The sequence below is a fragment of the Stomoxys calcitrans genome, chromosome 4, assembly GCF_963082655.1.
Source record: "Stomoxys calcitrans chromosome 4, idStoCalc2.1, whole genome shotgun sequence".
NCBI lineage: Eukaryota > Metazoa > Arthropoda > Insecta > Diptera > Muscidae > Stomoxys > Stomoxys calcitrans.
The window spans coordinates 104,561,413-104,574,964 of record NC_081555.1 but is presented as its reverse complement, the minus strand read 5'-3'; the positions used below and the strand labels follow the sequence as shown (position 1 = coordinate 104,574,964).

The 13,552-nt window shown below is 41.9% G+C and overlaps 1 protein-coding gene across 5 annotated transcripts in view; it reads right to left on the bottom strand.

The window, feature by feature from the left end:
- Nucleotides 1–13,552, bottom strand: part of LOC106090602 (furin-like protease 2) — a 902,413-nt gene that overhangs the window by 27,993 nt on the left and 860,868 nt on the right. For 4 of the 5 annotated variants that reach the window (XM_059366325.1, XM_059366324.1, XM_059366326.1 and 1 more), the window contains exons 14-15: nucleotides 10,099–10,298; nucleotides 4,288–4,566 (exon numbers count right to left, since the gene is read on the bottom strand). In XM_059366325.1, coding sequence (XP_059222308.1) covers nucleotides 4,288–4,566; nucleotides 10,099–10,298 — 479 coding nt within the window. The remainder of the gene's footprint in view (nucleotides 1–4,287; nucleotides 4,567–10,098; nucleotides 10,299–13,552) is intronic. The other variant, XM_059366328.1, reaches the window with a different exon arrangement.

Sequence of the window (13,552 nt, the reverse complement as noted above, 5' to 3'; positions counted from 1 at the left end):
AATGCACTAAGTTATAATACCCACAGTAGTGGTGTAGGGTATACTGAAATAAAACAAAACAAGTAGAAGCGTGTAGGTTTGGCCAAGCCCAATCTTATATACAGCATGGATTGCATTTGTCGATTTCTTTGAACGGTATCCTTTCTTAGGCAAATAAAGGATAATGGATAAGATTTGCTATACTATTGGAGCTATATCAAGTTGTGATCCGATTCGGACCACAAATAGCTAATTCGGATAAGAATTGCCCCCTTTAGAGGCTGAAGACGTAAAATCGGAATATAGGTTTATATGGGAGCTGTATCAGGCTATAGACCAATTCAGAACATATTTGACACGTATGTTGAAGGTCATGGGAGAAGCCGTTGCACAAAATGTCAGCCAAATCGGATAGGAATTGCGCCCTCTAGAGGGTCAAGAAGTCTAATCCTGAGATCGGTTTATATGACAGCTATATCAGGTTATAGACCGATTTGAACCATATTTGGCACAGTTGTTGGAAGTCATAACAAAATACCTCATGCTAAATTTCAGCCAAATCGGATAGGACGTGCGCCCTCTAGTGCTCAAGAAGTCAAGATTTAAGATCGGTTTATATGGCAGCTACATCAGGTTATGAACCGATTCCACAGCTTTTGGAAGTCATACCAAACCCATATGTCCCAAAACCTAGCTAAATCGGAGAAGAATTCCGCCCTCTAGAAGTTCAACAAGTCTAATCGGGAGATTGGTTCCATATGACAGCTATATCAGGTTATGAAGCGATTTAGGCTATAGTTGACACGTATGTTGAAGGTCATGGGAGAAGCCGTTGTACAAAATTTCAGACAAATCGGATGCGAATTACGCCCCCTAGAGGGTCAAGAAGTCTAATCGGGAGATCGGTTTATATGGCAACGATATCAGGTTATGAACCGATTTAGGCCATATTTGGCACAGCCATTGGAAGTCATACCAAACCCATATGTGCCAAAACTTAACTAAATCGGAGAAGAATTGCGCCCTCTAGAGGCTCAACAAATCTAATCATGAGATCGGTTTATATGGCAGCAATATCAGGTTATGAACCGATTTAGGCCATATTTGGCACAGCTGTTGGAAGTCATACCAAACCTATATATGCTAACACTTAGCTACAGCGGAGAAGACTTGCGCCCTCTAGAGGTTCAAGAAGTCTAATCGGAAGATCGGTTTATATGGCAGCGATATCAGGTTATGAACCGATTTAGACCATATTTGGCACAATTATTGCAAGTCATAACAAAATATCTCATGCAAAATTTCAGCCAAATCGGATAGGAATTGCGCTCTCCAGTGGTCAAGAAGTCAAGATTCAAGATTGGTTTATATGGAAGCGATATCAGCTTATGAACCGATTTAGGCCATATTTGACACAGTTATTGGAAGTCATACCAAACTCATATGTGCCAAGACTTAGCTAAATCGGAGAAGAATTGCGCCCTCTATAGGCTCAACAAGTCTAATCGGGAGATCGGTTTATATGGCAGCGAAATCAGGTTATGAACCGATTTACCATATTTGGCACAGCTGTTGGAAGTCATACCAAACCTATATGTGCTAACAATTAGCTAAAATGGAGAAGACTTGCGCCCTCTAAAGGCTCAAGAAATCTAATCGGGAGATCATTTTATTTGGCAACTATATTAAGCTATTAACCGATTTTAACCATACATTGCACAGTTGTTAGAAGTCATACCGAAACACCACATGCAAAATTTCAGCATAATCGAATAAGAATTGCGGCCTTGCGAAGCTTAAGAAGTCAATATAATATATAGGTTAACATGGCAGCGTAATCGGATAATAAATAAATATTTATCGGCAGATCGGTTTATATGGCAGCCATATCTAAATAAACTCCGATCTGAACCATATTTGAGTCGCATATAGGGAGGTTTAAAACAACTCACTGTTTCAAATTTCAGCGAAATCGGGTAATCAATAAAGCTTTTATGGGCTTCTTACCGTTTATCGGCAGATTGGTCTATATGGCAGCCATATCTAAATATACTCCGATCTGAACCATATTTGAGTCGGATATCGGGAGGCTCAAAACAACTCACTGTTTTAATTTCATCCTTAACCGGCATATCGGTCTAATATGGCAGCTATGTATATCTAAATATGGGATCGGACTATATTTTACAGGGGCAATGAAAGGGCAGACGATTTGGCAATGAAGGCCAGAGAACTGCCGTCAATAAACATGGTTAACCGCATTGCAACAACTATACCAACTACAGTTTAAATCGGCCTATAATCGAATAAAGCTCCTTTATAAACTGATCTCCCGATTTGATTTTTTAAGCTTTATATGCCGCGATTTTTATCTGATTTGGCTGAAATTTTGCACACAGTATTCCGTTATGACTTGCAACGTCTAGACCAAGTACAGTTCAAATCGGTATATAATCTGATATGGCTCCCATATAAACCGATCCCCCGATTTGACTTCCTGAGCCCCTGAAAACCACAAATTTTGTCCGATTTGGCTGAAATTTTGCACAAAGTGTTTTGTTATGACTTCCAACAACTGTGCCTAGTACGGTTTAAGTCGGTCCGTAACCTGATATAGATCCCATATAAATCGATCCCCCGATTTGACTTCTTGAGCCCTTACAAACCACAATGTTTGTCCGATTTAACTAAAATTTTGCATGTAGTGTTTTGTTATGATTTCAAACAACTGTACCAAGCACGGCGCAAATCGGTCTTTAATCTGATATAGCTCCCATATGAACCGATCTCCCGATTTGACTTCTTGAGTCTTGACAAGCCCCAATTTTCTCCTATCAGGCTGACATTTTGCATGTGAGGTTTTGTTACGACTTCGAATAACTGTGACAAGTACGGTCCAAATCGGTCAAGAACCTGATATAGCTCCCATATAAACCGGTCTCCCTTTTTGGCTGAAATTTTGCACACAGTATTCTGCTGCGACTTGCAACGACTGGACCAAGTGCAGTTCAAATCGGTATATAATCTGATATGGCTCCCATATAAACCGATCCCCCGATTTGATTTCTTGAGCCCCTAGAAGCCGCAATTTTTGTCCGATTTGGCTGAAGAACTGATTTGAACTATACCTAGCATAGTTGTTGAAAGTCATACCAAAATACCACGTGCAAAATTTTAATACAATAGGATGGTAAATGTGCCTACTAGACGCTCAAGAAGTTTAATCTGAAGATCGGTTGTAAAAACCGACAACATCAGTGTCGATTATGATCCGAATCGTTGTCTAACCTGATGAAACCCCTTATACAAACCGATGTCCTGATTTGAATTCTTGAGCCCCTGTGAGCCTCAATTTTCATGTAGTTTGTCTGAAATTTGGCACAAGGACTTCTTTTAAGACTTCTAATATACATGCCAAATATGATCTGAATCGGAGAATGTACTTATATAACCCCCTAATAAACCGATCCCTAGTTTATACTTCTTAAGCCCCTAGAGGCCTCAATTTTCATATAATTTGCCTGAAATTCGACATGGATCTATGCTATGACTTCCAGCGTCCGTGCCAAGTATGATCCGAATCGGTTATTATACTGATATAGGCCCTTTAAATACCGATTCCCTATATGACTGATTGAGACCATAGCAGCCGCAACCAATTCCCGAAATGATTTCTAAAATAATATAAATACGAACTGAGTTTATAGAGGCAAATTTTAAGCGGAATCCATGGAATCAAGATTCGGCTCGTTCGAACACAGCACGTTTTTACTTGTTAAAAACTTGTATGGAATAAAATAAAATGAATTAAAGTAAACGAGGGAAATAATCCAAAATATCAAAAAATTATCAATATGTTTTCAAAATGGTAGAATGGTTGAACTTCATCGGTGTTTAACTTCGACGGTTTGGCCAGTTACTCATTCGTTAATAGTTTCTGATGAGCAAGTCTAAAACTTGAAGAATAGTTGAAATAAACTTAAGTTCTCAAAACCTTTTTTGTGATCCATTTTCATCTTCTCAAACTTAGTTTTCCGTTTATACATATATTTAATGGACCTTCATTCATTTTCATATTCTTAAATATTTATCCAAAATTCTTCACAATTTACCCTTTCCCATAAAAATGAGCTATCAGTCAAATAACTTATGCAATAATTTCGAAAACCAATCAAAACTATGTCCCTTTTCCCAATCATAATTGAAAGCAAATAATTAAAATGCACAAAAACAGGAAATAACATACATACATACATACATACATACGAGTGAATATGCGTTCACTCAAATTCCATTTGAAATACATACCAGTATCCTTGTCACAATGACAACATGACTGATCCTCGGGCGAAGCATCATTTGCACAGCACGGCACACACTGATTATTCAAACGATCCAAATGCAATGGGAAGGCACACGTCTGACATGAGTATTGGCCGGGACCTGTACAGGAACGACACGATTCATGGCATGTTTTACATGTCTGTGTGGGTGAATCATAGTATTGGGAACCCAGACATTCCATACACAGACCGCCATCCAACATAAAGTGAGCTGGACATGATGTACAGGCTAATGGACCAGCACCTACGAAGGAGAATGAATGCCATGAGAGTGATGGGGAAGAGATACAAATACAGAAACACACACACACACACAAACAATAACATCAGATGAAATGGCAATATGTGATACGATATGATGTGATGTGATGGTTATTGCAAAGAATGGTTGTTGGCTATAAATGGGTTTACTGTGTTTTTGTGTGAGTGTGTTGGTATTTGCTGAATGCATTTGGGCATATTTTTAATAATTACAAAATAAATGAAAATAAAATTATTTGATGTATTATTGGCAAGAGATTAACATGAGCCATTATTTATGTTGCATACCTTAGGGGGCTCAAATGAAATTGCCCATTTAGGGCATATTATTTCCATATTATATCATTTATTTGTGTCAAATGAATATCAAATGGAGCAAGAAAAGTGAAATTTTTGTAGTCTTTCATATTGCTTTTCAATTTGGAATAATTTTATGAAAGAAATTCCTAAAAGGTTGATTGTAAAATAAAAATTTTTATAATACTTTGTATAATAAGATAGCTAGGACTATGGCTCTCATAATGGGAAACTTTATAATTCCGTTTGCATCACCTAAAACATAGGTGCCAGAACCTATTGTATAAAGCATATAAGTTCTTGATAGCCTCCCATCAAACTCGAATTAGAAAGAGTCCTTAGCCAGGAATAATCTTTGCTATCGGTCTGTTTTTATTTCTATTGATGTTGTAAAAGTATTGATAACTTTATCCATATGCCCATAGCTAAGTTATGCTCTGTTTATCCCGATCTTGGATTTACTCTACTATACCTTGGAGGTTAATGGCTTCAGATGCATTTGGCAGCAAATCGGCAGAGGTGTGAATCACCTCTGATACAGCATCATCATGAATGCAGCCCAAACCAAATTGTTACTCTCTTGTGTACCCCTAAAAATCTTGCTATCGATCATGAATATCCGGTGTTACCTATCGACAAGGAGTAACACTGCAAATCAAGTTTTCCTGATGGACAGAGTCTAACTACGAACTTTTCTTAGCTTGTATATCAGTATTATGGCAAATTTTTTGTCTGCATTCTTAGTGCTACTGCCAAAGACCATGTTGCCAAACATGATTGTCCGGAAATTCCAGTGGCATCAGCATCAACTCTGCCATTGATATTCCAGCTTATTTCCGCTATCCACATAGCTGTTGTTGTTGCTGTAACCACATCTTCGTTAAGCTCCTATAGATGAGCTAGCTCGTTCTGGTCTGTAGGATCGATCGCCGTGGGACCATTATGGCCTTTGGTTATTTAAAGGCGCCAATACCTCGCCTTGTCATATCCAGCATCATAGGAACTCAGTATTTAAGCAAGAGCCGGTGCCACCCGGCCTCTCACTGAGACTCTTCACTCGTTACCACTGATTGTCCGCGGCTGCAATTACAGTTACTCCGTATGAAGCTCTCCACTATCCACAACCTGTTGACGCGCCCGGTAGCTCCCAGCAAATCTTCTCGTGATAACAATGACACAGATGGGAGCTCAAAGTTTCAGCCCGTGTGGTGTTCATTGTTGTCCCACATACCCATATACGTGAGCTGCGGTAGGTACGCTTGTCATGAACGAGCCTCTCCTGTCATTTTCGTTTGATTTCTTTTTTCATAGAAAAACAATGTGACCGGGAACCGAAGTCATCGTTATGTGGTGCTCATTGTTATCCCGTAATGGCAGTTCGACAAATGGCACATATGCGTGACCTTCGATTTCCCAGAAAAACTTTGTGACTGGGAACCATAGTCATCGTTATGTGGAGTTCATTGTTATCCCGTACCGGGAGTTCGACAAATGGCACATATGCGTGACACTCGGTAGGTACGCTTCTCATGAACGAGCCCCTCCTGTCATTTTCGTTCGATTTCTCATTTCCCAGAAAAACATTGTGACCGGGAAGTTATCGTTATGTACGCCAAGGTTATAGACCTCACAGCCCTCGAATCAAAGGTCTCATGTGCCCCCACAGTATCCACATAAATCCTAAGTTACTTACCTTCTGCAGAAGTAGAAGGCGCAACACTACAGCATGCACATTAGGGTTTCTGATTCTTTACAATAGTTTAAAACTCTCTTGTACATCGCAAAAGCATTGGAACGCTCTCTCAGCACAATTTGTTAGCACTGCACAGCGTTGCAATGCTTTTGCGATGGACTAGAGGTTAGGTTAGGTTGAGTGGTTTGCCCACCAAAGGTGAGTTCACTCGGAGGCCTGTTTTCCCCATTGTGGTACCCTCGAAATAAAGGGAAATGAAAGATGATGTGATTCCTCGGACTAGAGGTTATACATGAATAAAAGAAAAACAGGAGGAATGGAAAACGGGAGGAACGGAAAAGCACGGATGTACCACTTACGACGTAGTTTATGGCCTCCCCATCGGAACCATCCTGTTTCTTCAACAAATCTCATGAGATCTACCAGAGATACGTTCGCAAGTTCACCCAGATCGCAAAAGAAACGGCTCGCTAGAAAGTAGAGCCTACGTCCATGTAGACCCGGACATGAACACAGCAAGTACTCAATAGTCTCATCCTCATAGAGGCAACTCCTACAGAAGTCATTGTGCGGTATTTCCATGTGCTCCGCCATGCAGCCTATGGCATAGTGCCCGGTTATGACCCCTGTTAAGGTTCTCATTGACCTCTTTTCGAACTCCAGCAACTATGTCGTCCTCCTCCTGTCGATGACAGGACAGAGAGCCTTTGCAGTTCGACCCATCCACCGAGTCCCCTCCCGTCACCGACGCCGCCCTGGCCATCCCCTCTACAGTGTTCATTAGCTCGACAAATAAAACGTAGGCAAGACCGGTGGTTGGGCCGCCCGGCGCAGAGGAACCCCTCCGAGTTCGCCCTCTCATTTTCTGGGAATTCCCTCAACATCCTCGATCCCACCATCCTCGACCCCACCATCCTCGACACCACCATCCTCGACCCCACCATCCTCGAACCCACCATCCTCGACACCACCATCCTTGACCCCACCATTCTCAACCCCATCATTCTCGACCAGCATCATCCTCGACCCCACCATCCTCGACCCCACCATCCTCGACCCCACCATCCTCGACCCCACCATCCTCGACCCTATTATCCTCGACCCCATCATCCTCGACCTCACCATCCTAGACCCATCCTCGACCTCACCATCCTCGACCTCACCATCCTCGACCCCCCATTCTCGACCCCAAGGCCTTGAGCGCCGCCATACTGTCCACATAGATCCTGAGTTTTTAGTGCTTACAGCTCTTACCAGAATTTCTTTTGCGGCTATTGTAATGGCAAAGATGGTACACTCGTTCTGCAGTCTCAAAGACATACCGATATTGAGTGCATCAGAGTAGACTCCCAGTCCGGTCCATGACTCAATCTTGGAGCCATCGTTGTAGATCGAGGTCTCATTCTCCACATACAGCATTCGCTCTCCATTCATCCCTACCAGGAAAGCGAATCGCGAATTCCCCCAACCCCGTCGGCCATGATGACAGGTTGTCGGAGATCCTCCTCAGTCTATCGTTCGCATCCATAACACCCACAATCAAACTGTGGCCGCAACCATCCTGCTTCAGCATGACGAGCTCCCTCAGCCTAAGCGCGACCTTGGTGGCACAGCTCTCTTCAATGGGCTGCATATTCAGCATCCTACCAATGAGTACTTAACTATTGTCTTGTCTAAATTTTTTGTCTTTTGTCAAGTGTAGCATTCAATCTCCATTCATCCCTCCCAGGAAAACGAATCGTGAATTACCACACCCCAATCGGCTCTGGTGCTAAGTAGTTGGAGATCCTCCTCTGTGGATCGAAAATCTCATTGGTTTGACTGTTATAGGCCAAAATATAAAAAAAAATTGACAAAAAATTGTGAATTTTTCGCCTTTTTGACCATGAAAACGAAGCAATATCTTCAGAGAAATTGTATTCTGGGACAATAACTATAACTTTACTTTTGAAAATATGTCAAAACTTCAAATATTTAACAAATTATGAGACCAAGAAAATTTGCAAATTTTCCAAAAAAGTTAAGGCCGAACAAAATCTGGAAGCTCGATATTCACCGTAGATGTATGGTCAAGTGGATTTTTTTGGCTCAGTACAATCCCAAGAATCAGAAATGCGAATCGTTCATTAAGATTTTTTCCTTTCATACCAATCGCCCCACCCTAACTTACATACAACTGAGACATTTCGTATTACACCAAAACTTATATAAGAATATTCTCTAAAGCCTTCAGCTTTCTTGTGATTGACTACCATCCGGCGATCGGAAGTGATACCAATGGAGTTACCTGTTACCAAGAAATGATTATTTATAAATCAGGTAACGGAATGAAGATCAATGCCCAATTTCTGCAATCTTCATTTGGTGAGTTATTCTCTTTCTGCGTGCTAGTGGGGGGCATAAATCTGCTCTACCAATGTAATCCCTGTCTGGCTTATGAAAGAGTGCTAAAATTCGTTGTTGTTTATCCACGGGTATAACTACTAAGCGGTAGAGATCTAAACGTTACTAGCATCTATCACAGGAATAATAGGTCCATACTGATCGGAGAGGTGCACGAAAAGCCAGGACTTCACTCTCACTGCACACTAGGTCCTTTAGGAGCACAGTATTACGTGCAGCAGGCAATCCAGAATATGCTGTCTCAGATTGAACAATCTAAATACAGATGCAGCAGTACTTAGCCGATTAGGGGTTCCATCGATTCAGTCCGGTGCATAAAACCAGCTGTTTTGCCATTGGCTTGGACCCCAATTTTACATGTAAACTTCAGGTCTAAATAGATTCAAATTTATTTGAACGATATACTTGATTTGAGTTAAGAAATAAGTCTACTATTCTTCAACAATTCTTAGTTTTACTAATGATATGCAATGTTTTGCAATACTCTGCAAGCCCCATAAAGTATGCAACAAAATAACAATGTTTTGCAATACTCTGCAAGCCCCTTAAAGTATGCAACAAAATAACAATGGCCTATTATATAGATTAGCAATGGGTAAATACACTCGCAATTGCAAATGATTGTGTCCACATACAAAAATACCAACTTTCAAGCTTGAAAATAATGTGCAAATGTGTGAAGCTGTGAACTCTGTAACATCTCAAGAAATATTTACAAAACGTACACAACTGACCTAAGTAGTAAGTGCGAGTGTATGTGTATGGCATAAGTTTTATATCATATCGTTAAATTTCTTCTTTTTCCATAACAAAGTTTGAAGCTTAACTAGCAGCAAAAGTCAATTCACACCATTTGACAGTTATTGACAGTGTATCACCTATTGACGTGTTCACACATACACTTGCGTATTGCAAAAAAAAAAAAACCATAAAACTAATATTCAGACACTTCAGCAAACACGCGCACACACACACAGATTGGGTAGAAACATAAATATTCAAAAGACAAACGTTGAAGTGCGATAAATTGTGCATCATCCCCCTACTTTATAGTGCACTGTGCACCACAACTTAAAGTAACTTTTGTGTGCCAGACCCTCAACCCTTGACACTATAACTTACCATTACAAGTTTTACAATAATGATGACACTTCTGACAGCCAAACTCTGACTTGTAGAAACCTTCAGGACACTCGGGATGACATTCACCACCAGCCAACTGCCAACCGCTGGGGCATTGAACGCATTGATCACGACGTGGACCACTGCAGGTGTGACAGCTGAGATAACACTTGGCACAAGTGCCGCGGTCACTGTAATAGCTATAAAACGCCAAAAGAGAGGGAGACAAAAAACAAACCAAAAAAAAAAAAAAAAGGAAGAAGAAATGGGAATAGAGACCAAAAGTTAGCAAGTTCGCTGGCAAAGAGTAAAGTTAACCATAAAACTAAAGTTACTATGCATTTTTGTTTGTCGTACTTTTTCTTTTGTTTTTCTGTTTTTTTTTTTTGTCTTTATACTGCTGGCAGACACACATACATTTACACAAATACAATCATTTAATGGGGCCATTTGTCCTTTAAGCAAGTACTCTCAAAATGAAAATGATGATGGCATGACCCTTAAAGTTGTTCCTTTAGATGATTCGTAAAACGGCACATAATTATGGTAATAAAAAATTGCCTTGGTTTGCATGCTAATGGAAATAACGGGTGCGGTTTTTAGAGGTTTAAGAGTTTAAGCTAAACCTAAGGCGGTTAAATATTTTTTACTACAATGCTATTTCATTTATATTAAGTTGCGAATTGTGGATGATGCTATTATCGACCATTGTAATAGCCTACCCTTCTGACGTTGTGACGACTAGTCAAGACCTCTATCAGCAATTCGAATGCCTAGGATAAGCTCGTCCTTATCCGCGAAATGTTAGGATACAGGGACTTCGCCACTCTTCAAGCCCCATCGCCAGTCTACGGCTGATTCGTGCGGTTGTTGTTGTAGCAGCCACATTTGCATGTGGATGTAGCCATCCTTGTCAAGCTCCATAGATGAGCAAGCACGTTCCGATCCATAGAACTAACCGCCAGAGGAACGTTATGGTCATTGGTTATTTAAAGGCGCCAATAACTCGCCTTGTCATATCGAGCATCAAAGGCATTCAGTATTTAAGCAAGAGTCGGTGCCGCTCGGTCTCTCACTAACATTCTCCACTCGATGCCTCTTATTGTCCACGAATGCAGTTGCAGCTATTCCATTTATGAGAATCCCACTATCCTCAACCTGTGAATGCGCTGAGCTTCTCACGATGATGTTGAAAACCCCACACGACGCAGCTCAGAGTTCCAACTCGTGTGGTGCTCATTATAATCCCCTGCCGGTCTTCATAGATGGCATCCACCCTATTAAGTAGGAATGCTCACAGATTTCATAGCATAATCTGCGCCAATCAACGATCCATTACTGACCAGCATGTCGGCAGCTCCGTTCCCCGGCACCCCTGATGGCCCCGGGACCCAGCAGAGTCTGACAGCCTTTCTCATGGCTCGACCTCACATGGCCCGAAGCCAGAAATTGTTAAATGTCTATGTATGTCTTATGGAGCCGCTGCTTCTGAATGGAATGGTTTAGACCCACGCGTGTATATAGAAGCGGCAAGGAAGGACGAGGTACATCCAGCCAAAGATCGGCAGGAGTCGATCATATTTAATCCTCTTCCAACCTTTTCTTCGACCTTCCTTCTACAGCTTAGTTTTTGATCAAAAATCAAACCTATGGAGATAGCGGCAGCTCTATCTCATCCAGGACAGGTCCCTTGTCCAGTTTTCTCACACTGGTAAGAAGTACCGCTCAGCATTTGTAGGGTTAATGTCAAGTCCTTGGGCTCTTACCCATCTAGACAGCTTTCTTAACGCCTTCTGAACAAAACCCGCAATAATAGATAGAAAACTGTCTCACACCAGGCTGAGGGCATCATCCAGGTAGGCAGCGAGCTTCAATCTTTACTTCTTGAACGACTTCAGAGCTTCATTGATAATCAGAAGCCACAAATTTGGGGATAAAATAAACCACGCCTAAATTCTCTTTGAAGCATCATGAGCCAACATAGCCTTAGTGTAAGCGTGCATGAAGCCGCATAACGTTACACGGTGGAGACGATCCTAATGCATACCTATTAGTAAGGGGCAATTTGAACATCCTAAAGGGCCCTGGACATGATATCACATTCCGCACCGATTTTGCACAAGTGAGCTCGTAGTCCTATGTGCCCCGTTATGATACCAAAAACTATACTGACTTCCTTCATACTTCCTTTCAGTAATAGTCTCGTCCTCTCACGATCCGGATCACCCCGTAGGATTTTCGCCGTCCTACCGACTGTTCCGCTGTTCCACAGTGTTGCATGCACGTTCGTGGACCATGCCCTTAACTCGGACTGCGTCGACCCGAAAGGGTTCGGGTTAAACAAGTCCTAGCCGTACCTTACTTTCCTGGATTTTATTGCCCTTATGGCCATTTTACTGTCCGTTAAGATGTTCACACTCGACGTCCTCGCGTTAGTACCACACCACCTCACGCATTCCGTGATCGCCCGGATCTCTGCCTACAGGACCGTTATATAGTCAGGCAGTTTAAAACACATCTGAGTCCTTGGGTTCTCAATATAGTCCCCTGTAGGCCTCCTCTGTGCTTTAGTCAAAAATAAATTTTAGTTCTTGGGTTTTCAATGTAGACCCCCAGGTCCTGCCTGTCTTCTAGCTTTGATCCATCCGTGTAACATGATCTTCCAGATGTCAGTCCAAGACTGTGTCGCTGGCAGCAGTGCCTCAACCGTCGTGTCAGGTATCCGGTCGGAAATCTCTTTCCTTCCTTCTAAGTTTCCCATCTTCGCCTCGATTATACCGCGATGGTATGAGCTGCTCGCATCTACAATCCATTCTCCCATCGCCTTAATTCTCATAGCCGCAGTGGCAGCCTCACACTTAATCTGTATGTCAATGGGTCGAATATCTAGAATAGCCCCCAGTGCTCCAATTGGCGTGGTCGTCGTCGCTCCGCCTATGCCACGACAACATGTTTTCTGAACCCTTTCTAGGGTCTTTATGTTGCACTTTTTCTCCATAGCAGTCCACCAAACTACTGAGACGTAAGTAAGTATTGGTCTAATCACGCTCCTGTAGAGCAAGTGGACTATCCTCGGATTCGGGACTCATCAATCGAGAGCCTACGGCCCTTCTAGATAGTGCCAAACATCTTTGAGCCTTCTCAGTACGCTACTGAATGTGATACTTCCAATTAAGTTTCCTATCCAAGATCACTCCTAAGTATTTGACCTTGTCAGATATGGAAATCGTTTTATTGAGGAAACATGGGGCGTCAAATTGACCCACCTTCGTCTTCTTCGTTAACAAGCAGATTTCAGTCTTCTTTGGGTTAACATTGAGATCCCTATTCTAGCCCAGTCATATGCCATATGCAAGGCCCTTTCGGCCCTACCGCATAGCTGGTTCGGATCCTTACCCCTTAGAAGTCTAATAACATCGTGGGAATTCCAGACGAGTTCAAATCCCTCCTCAGT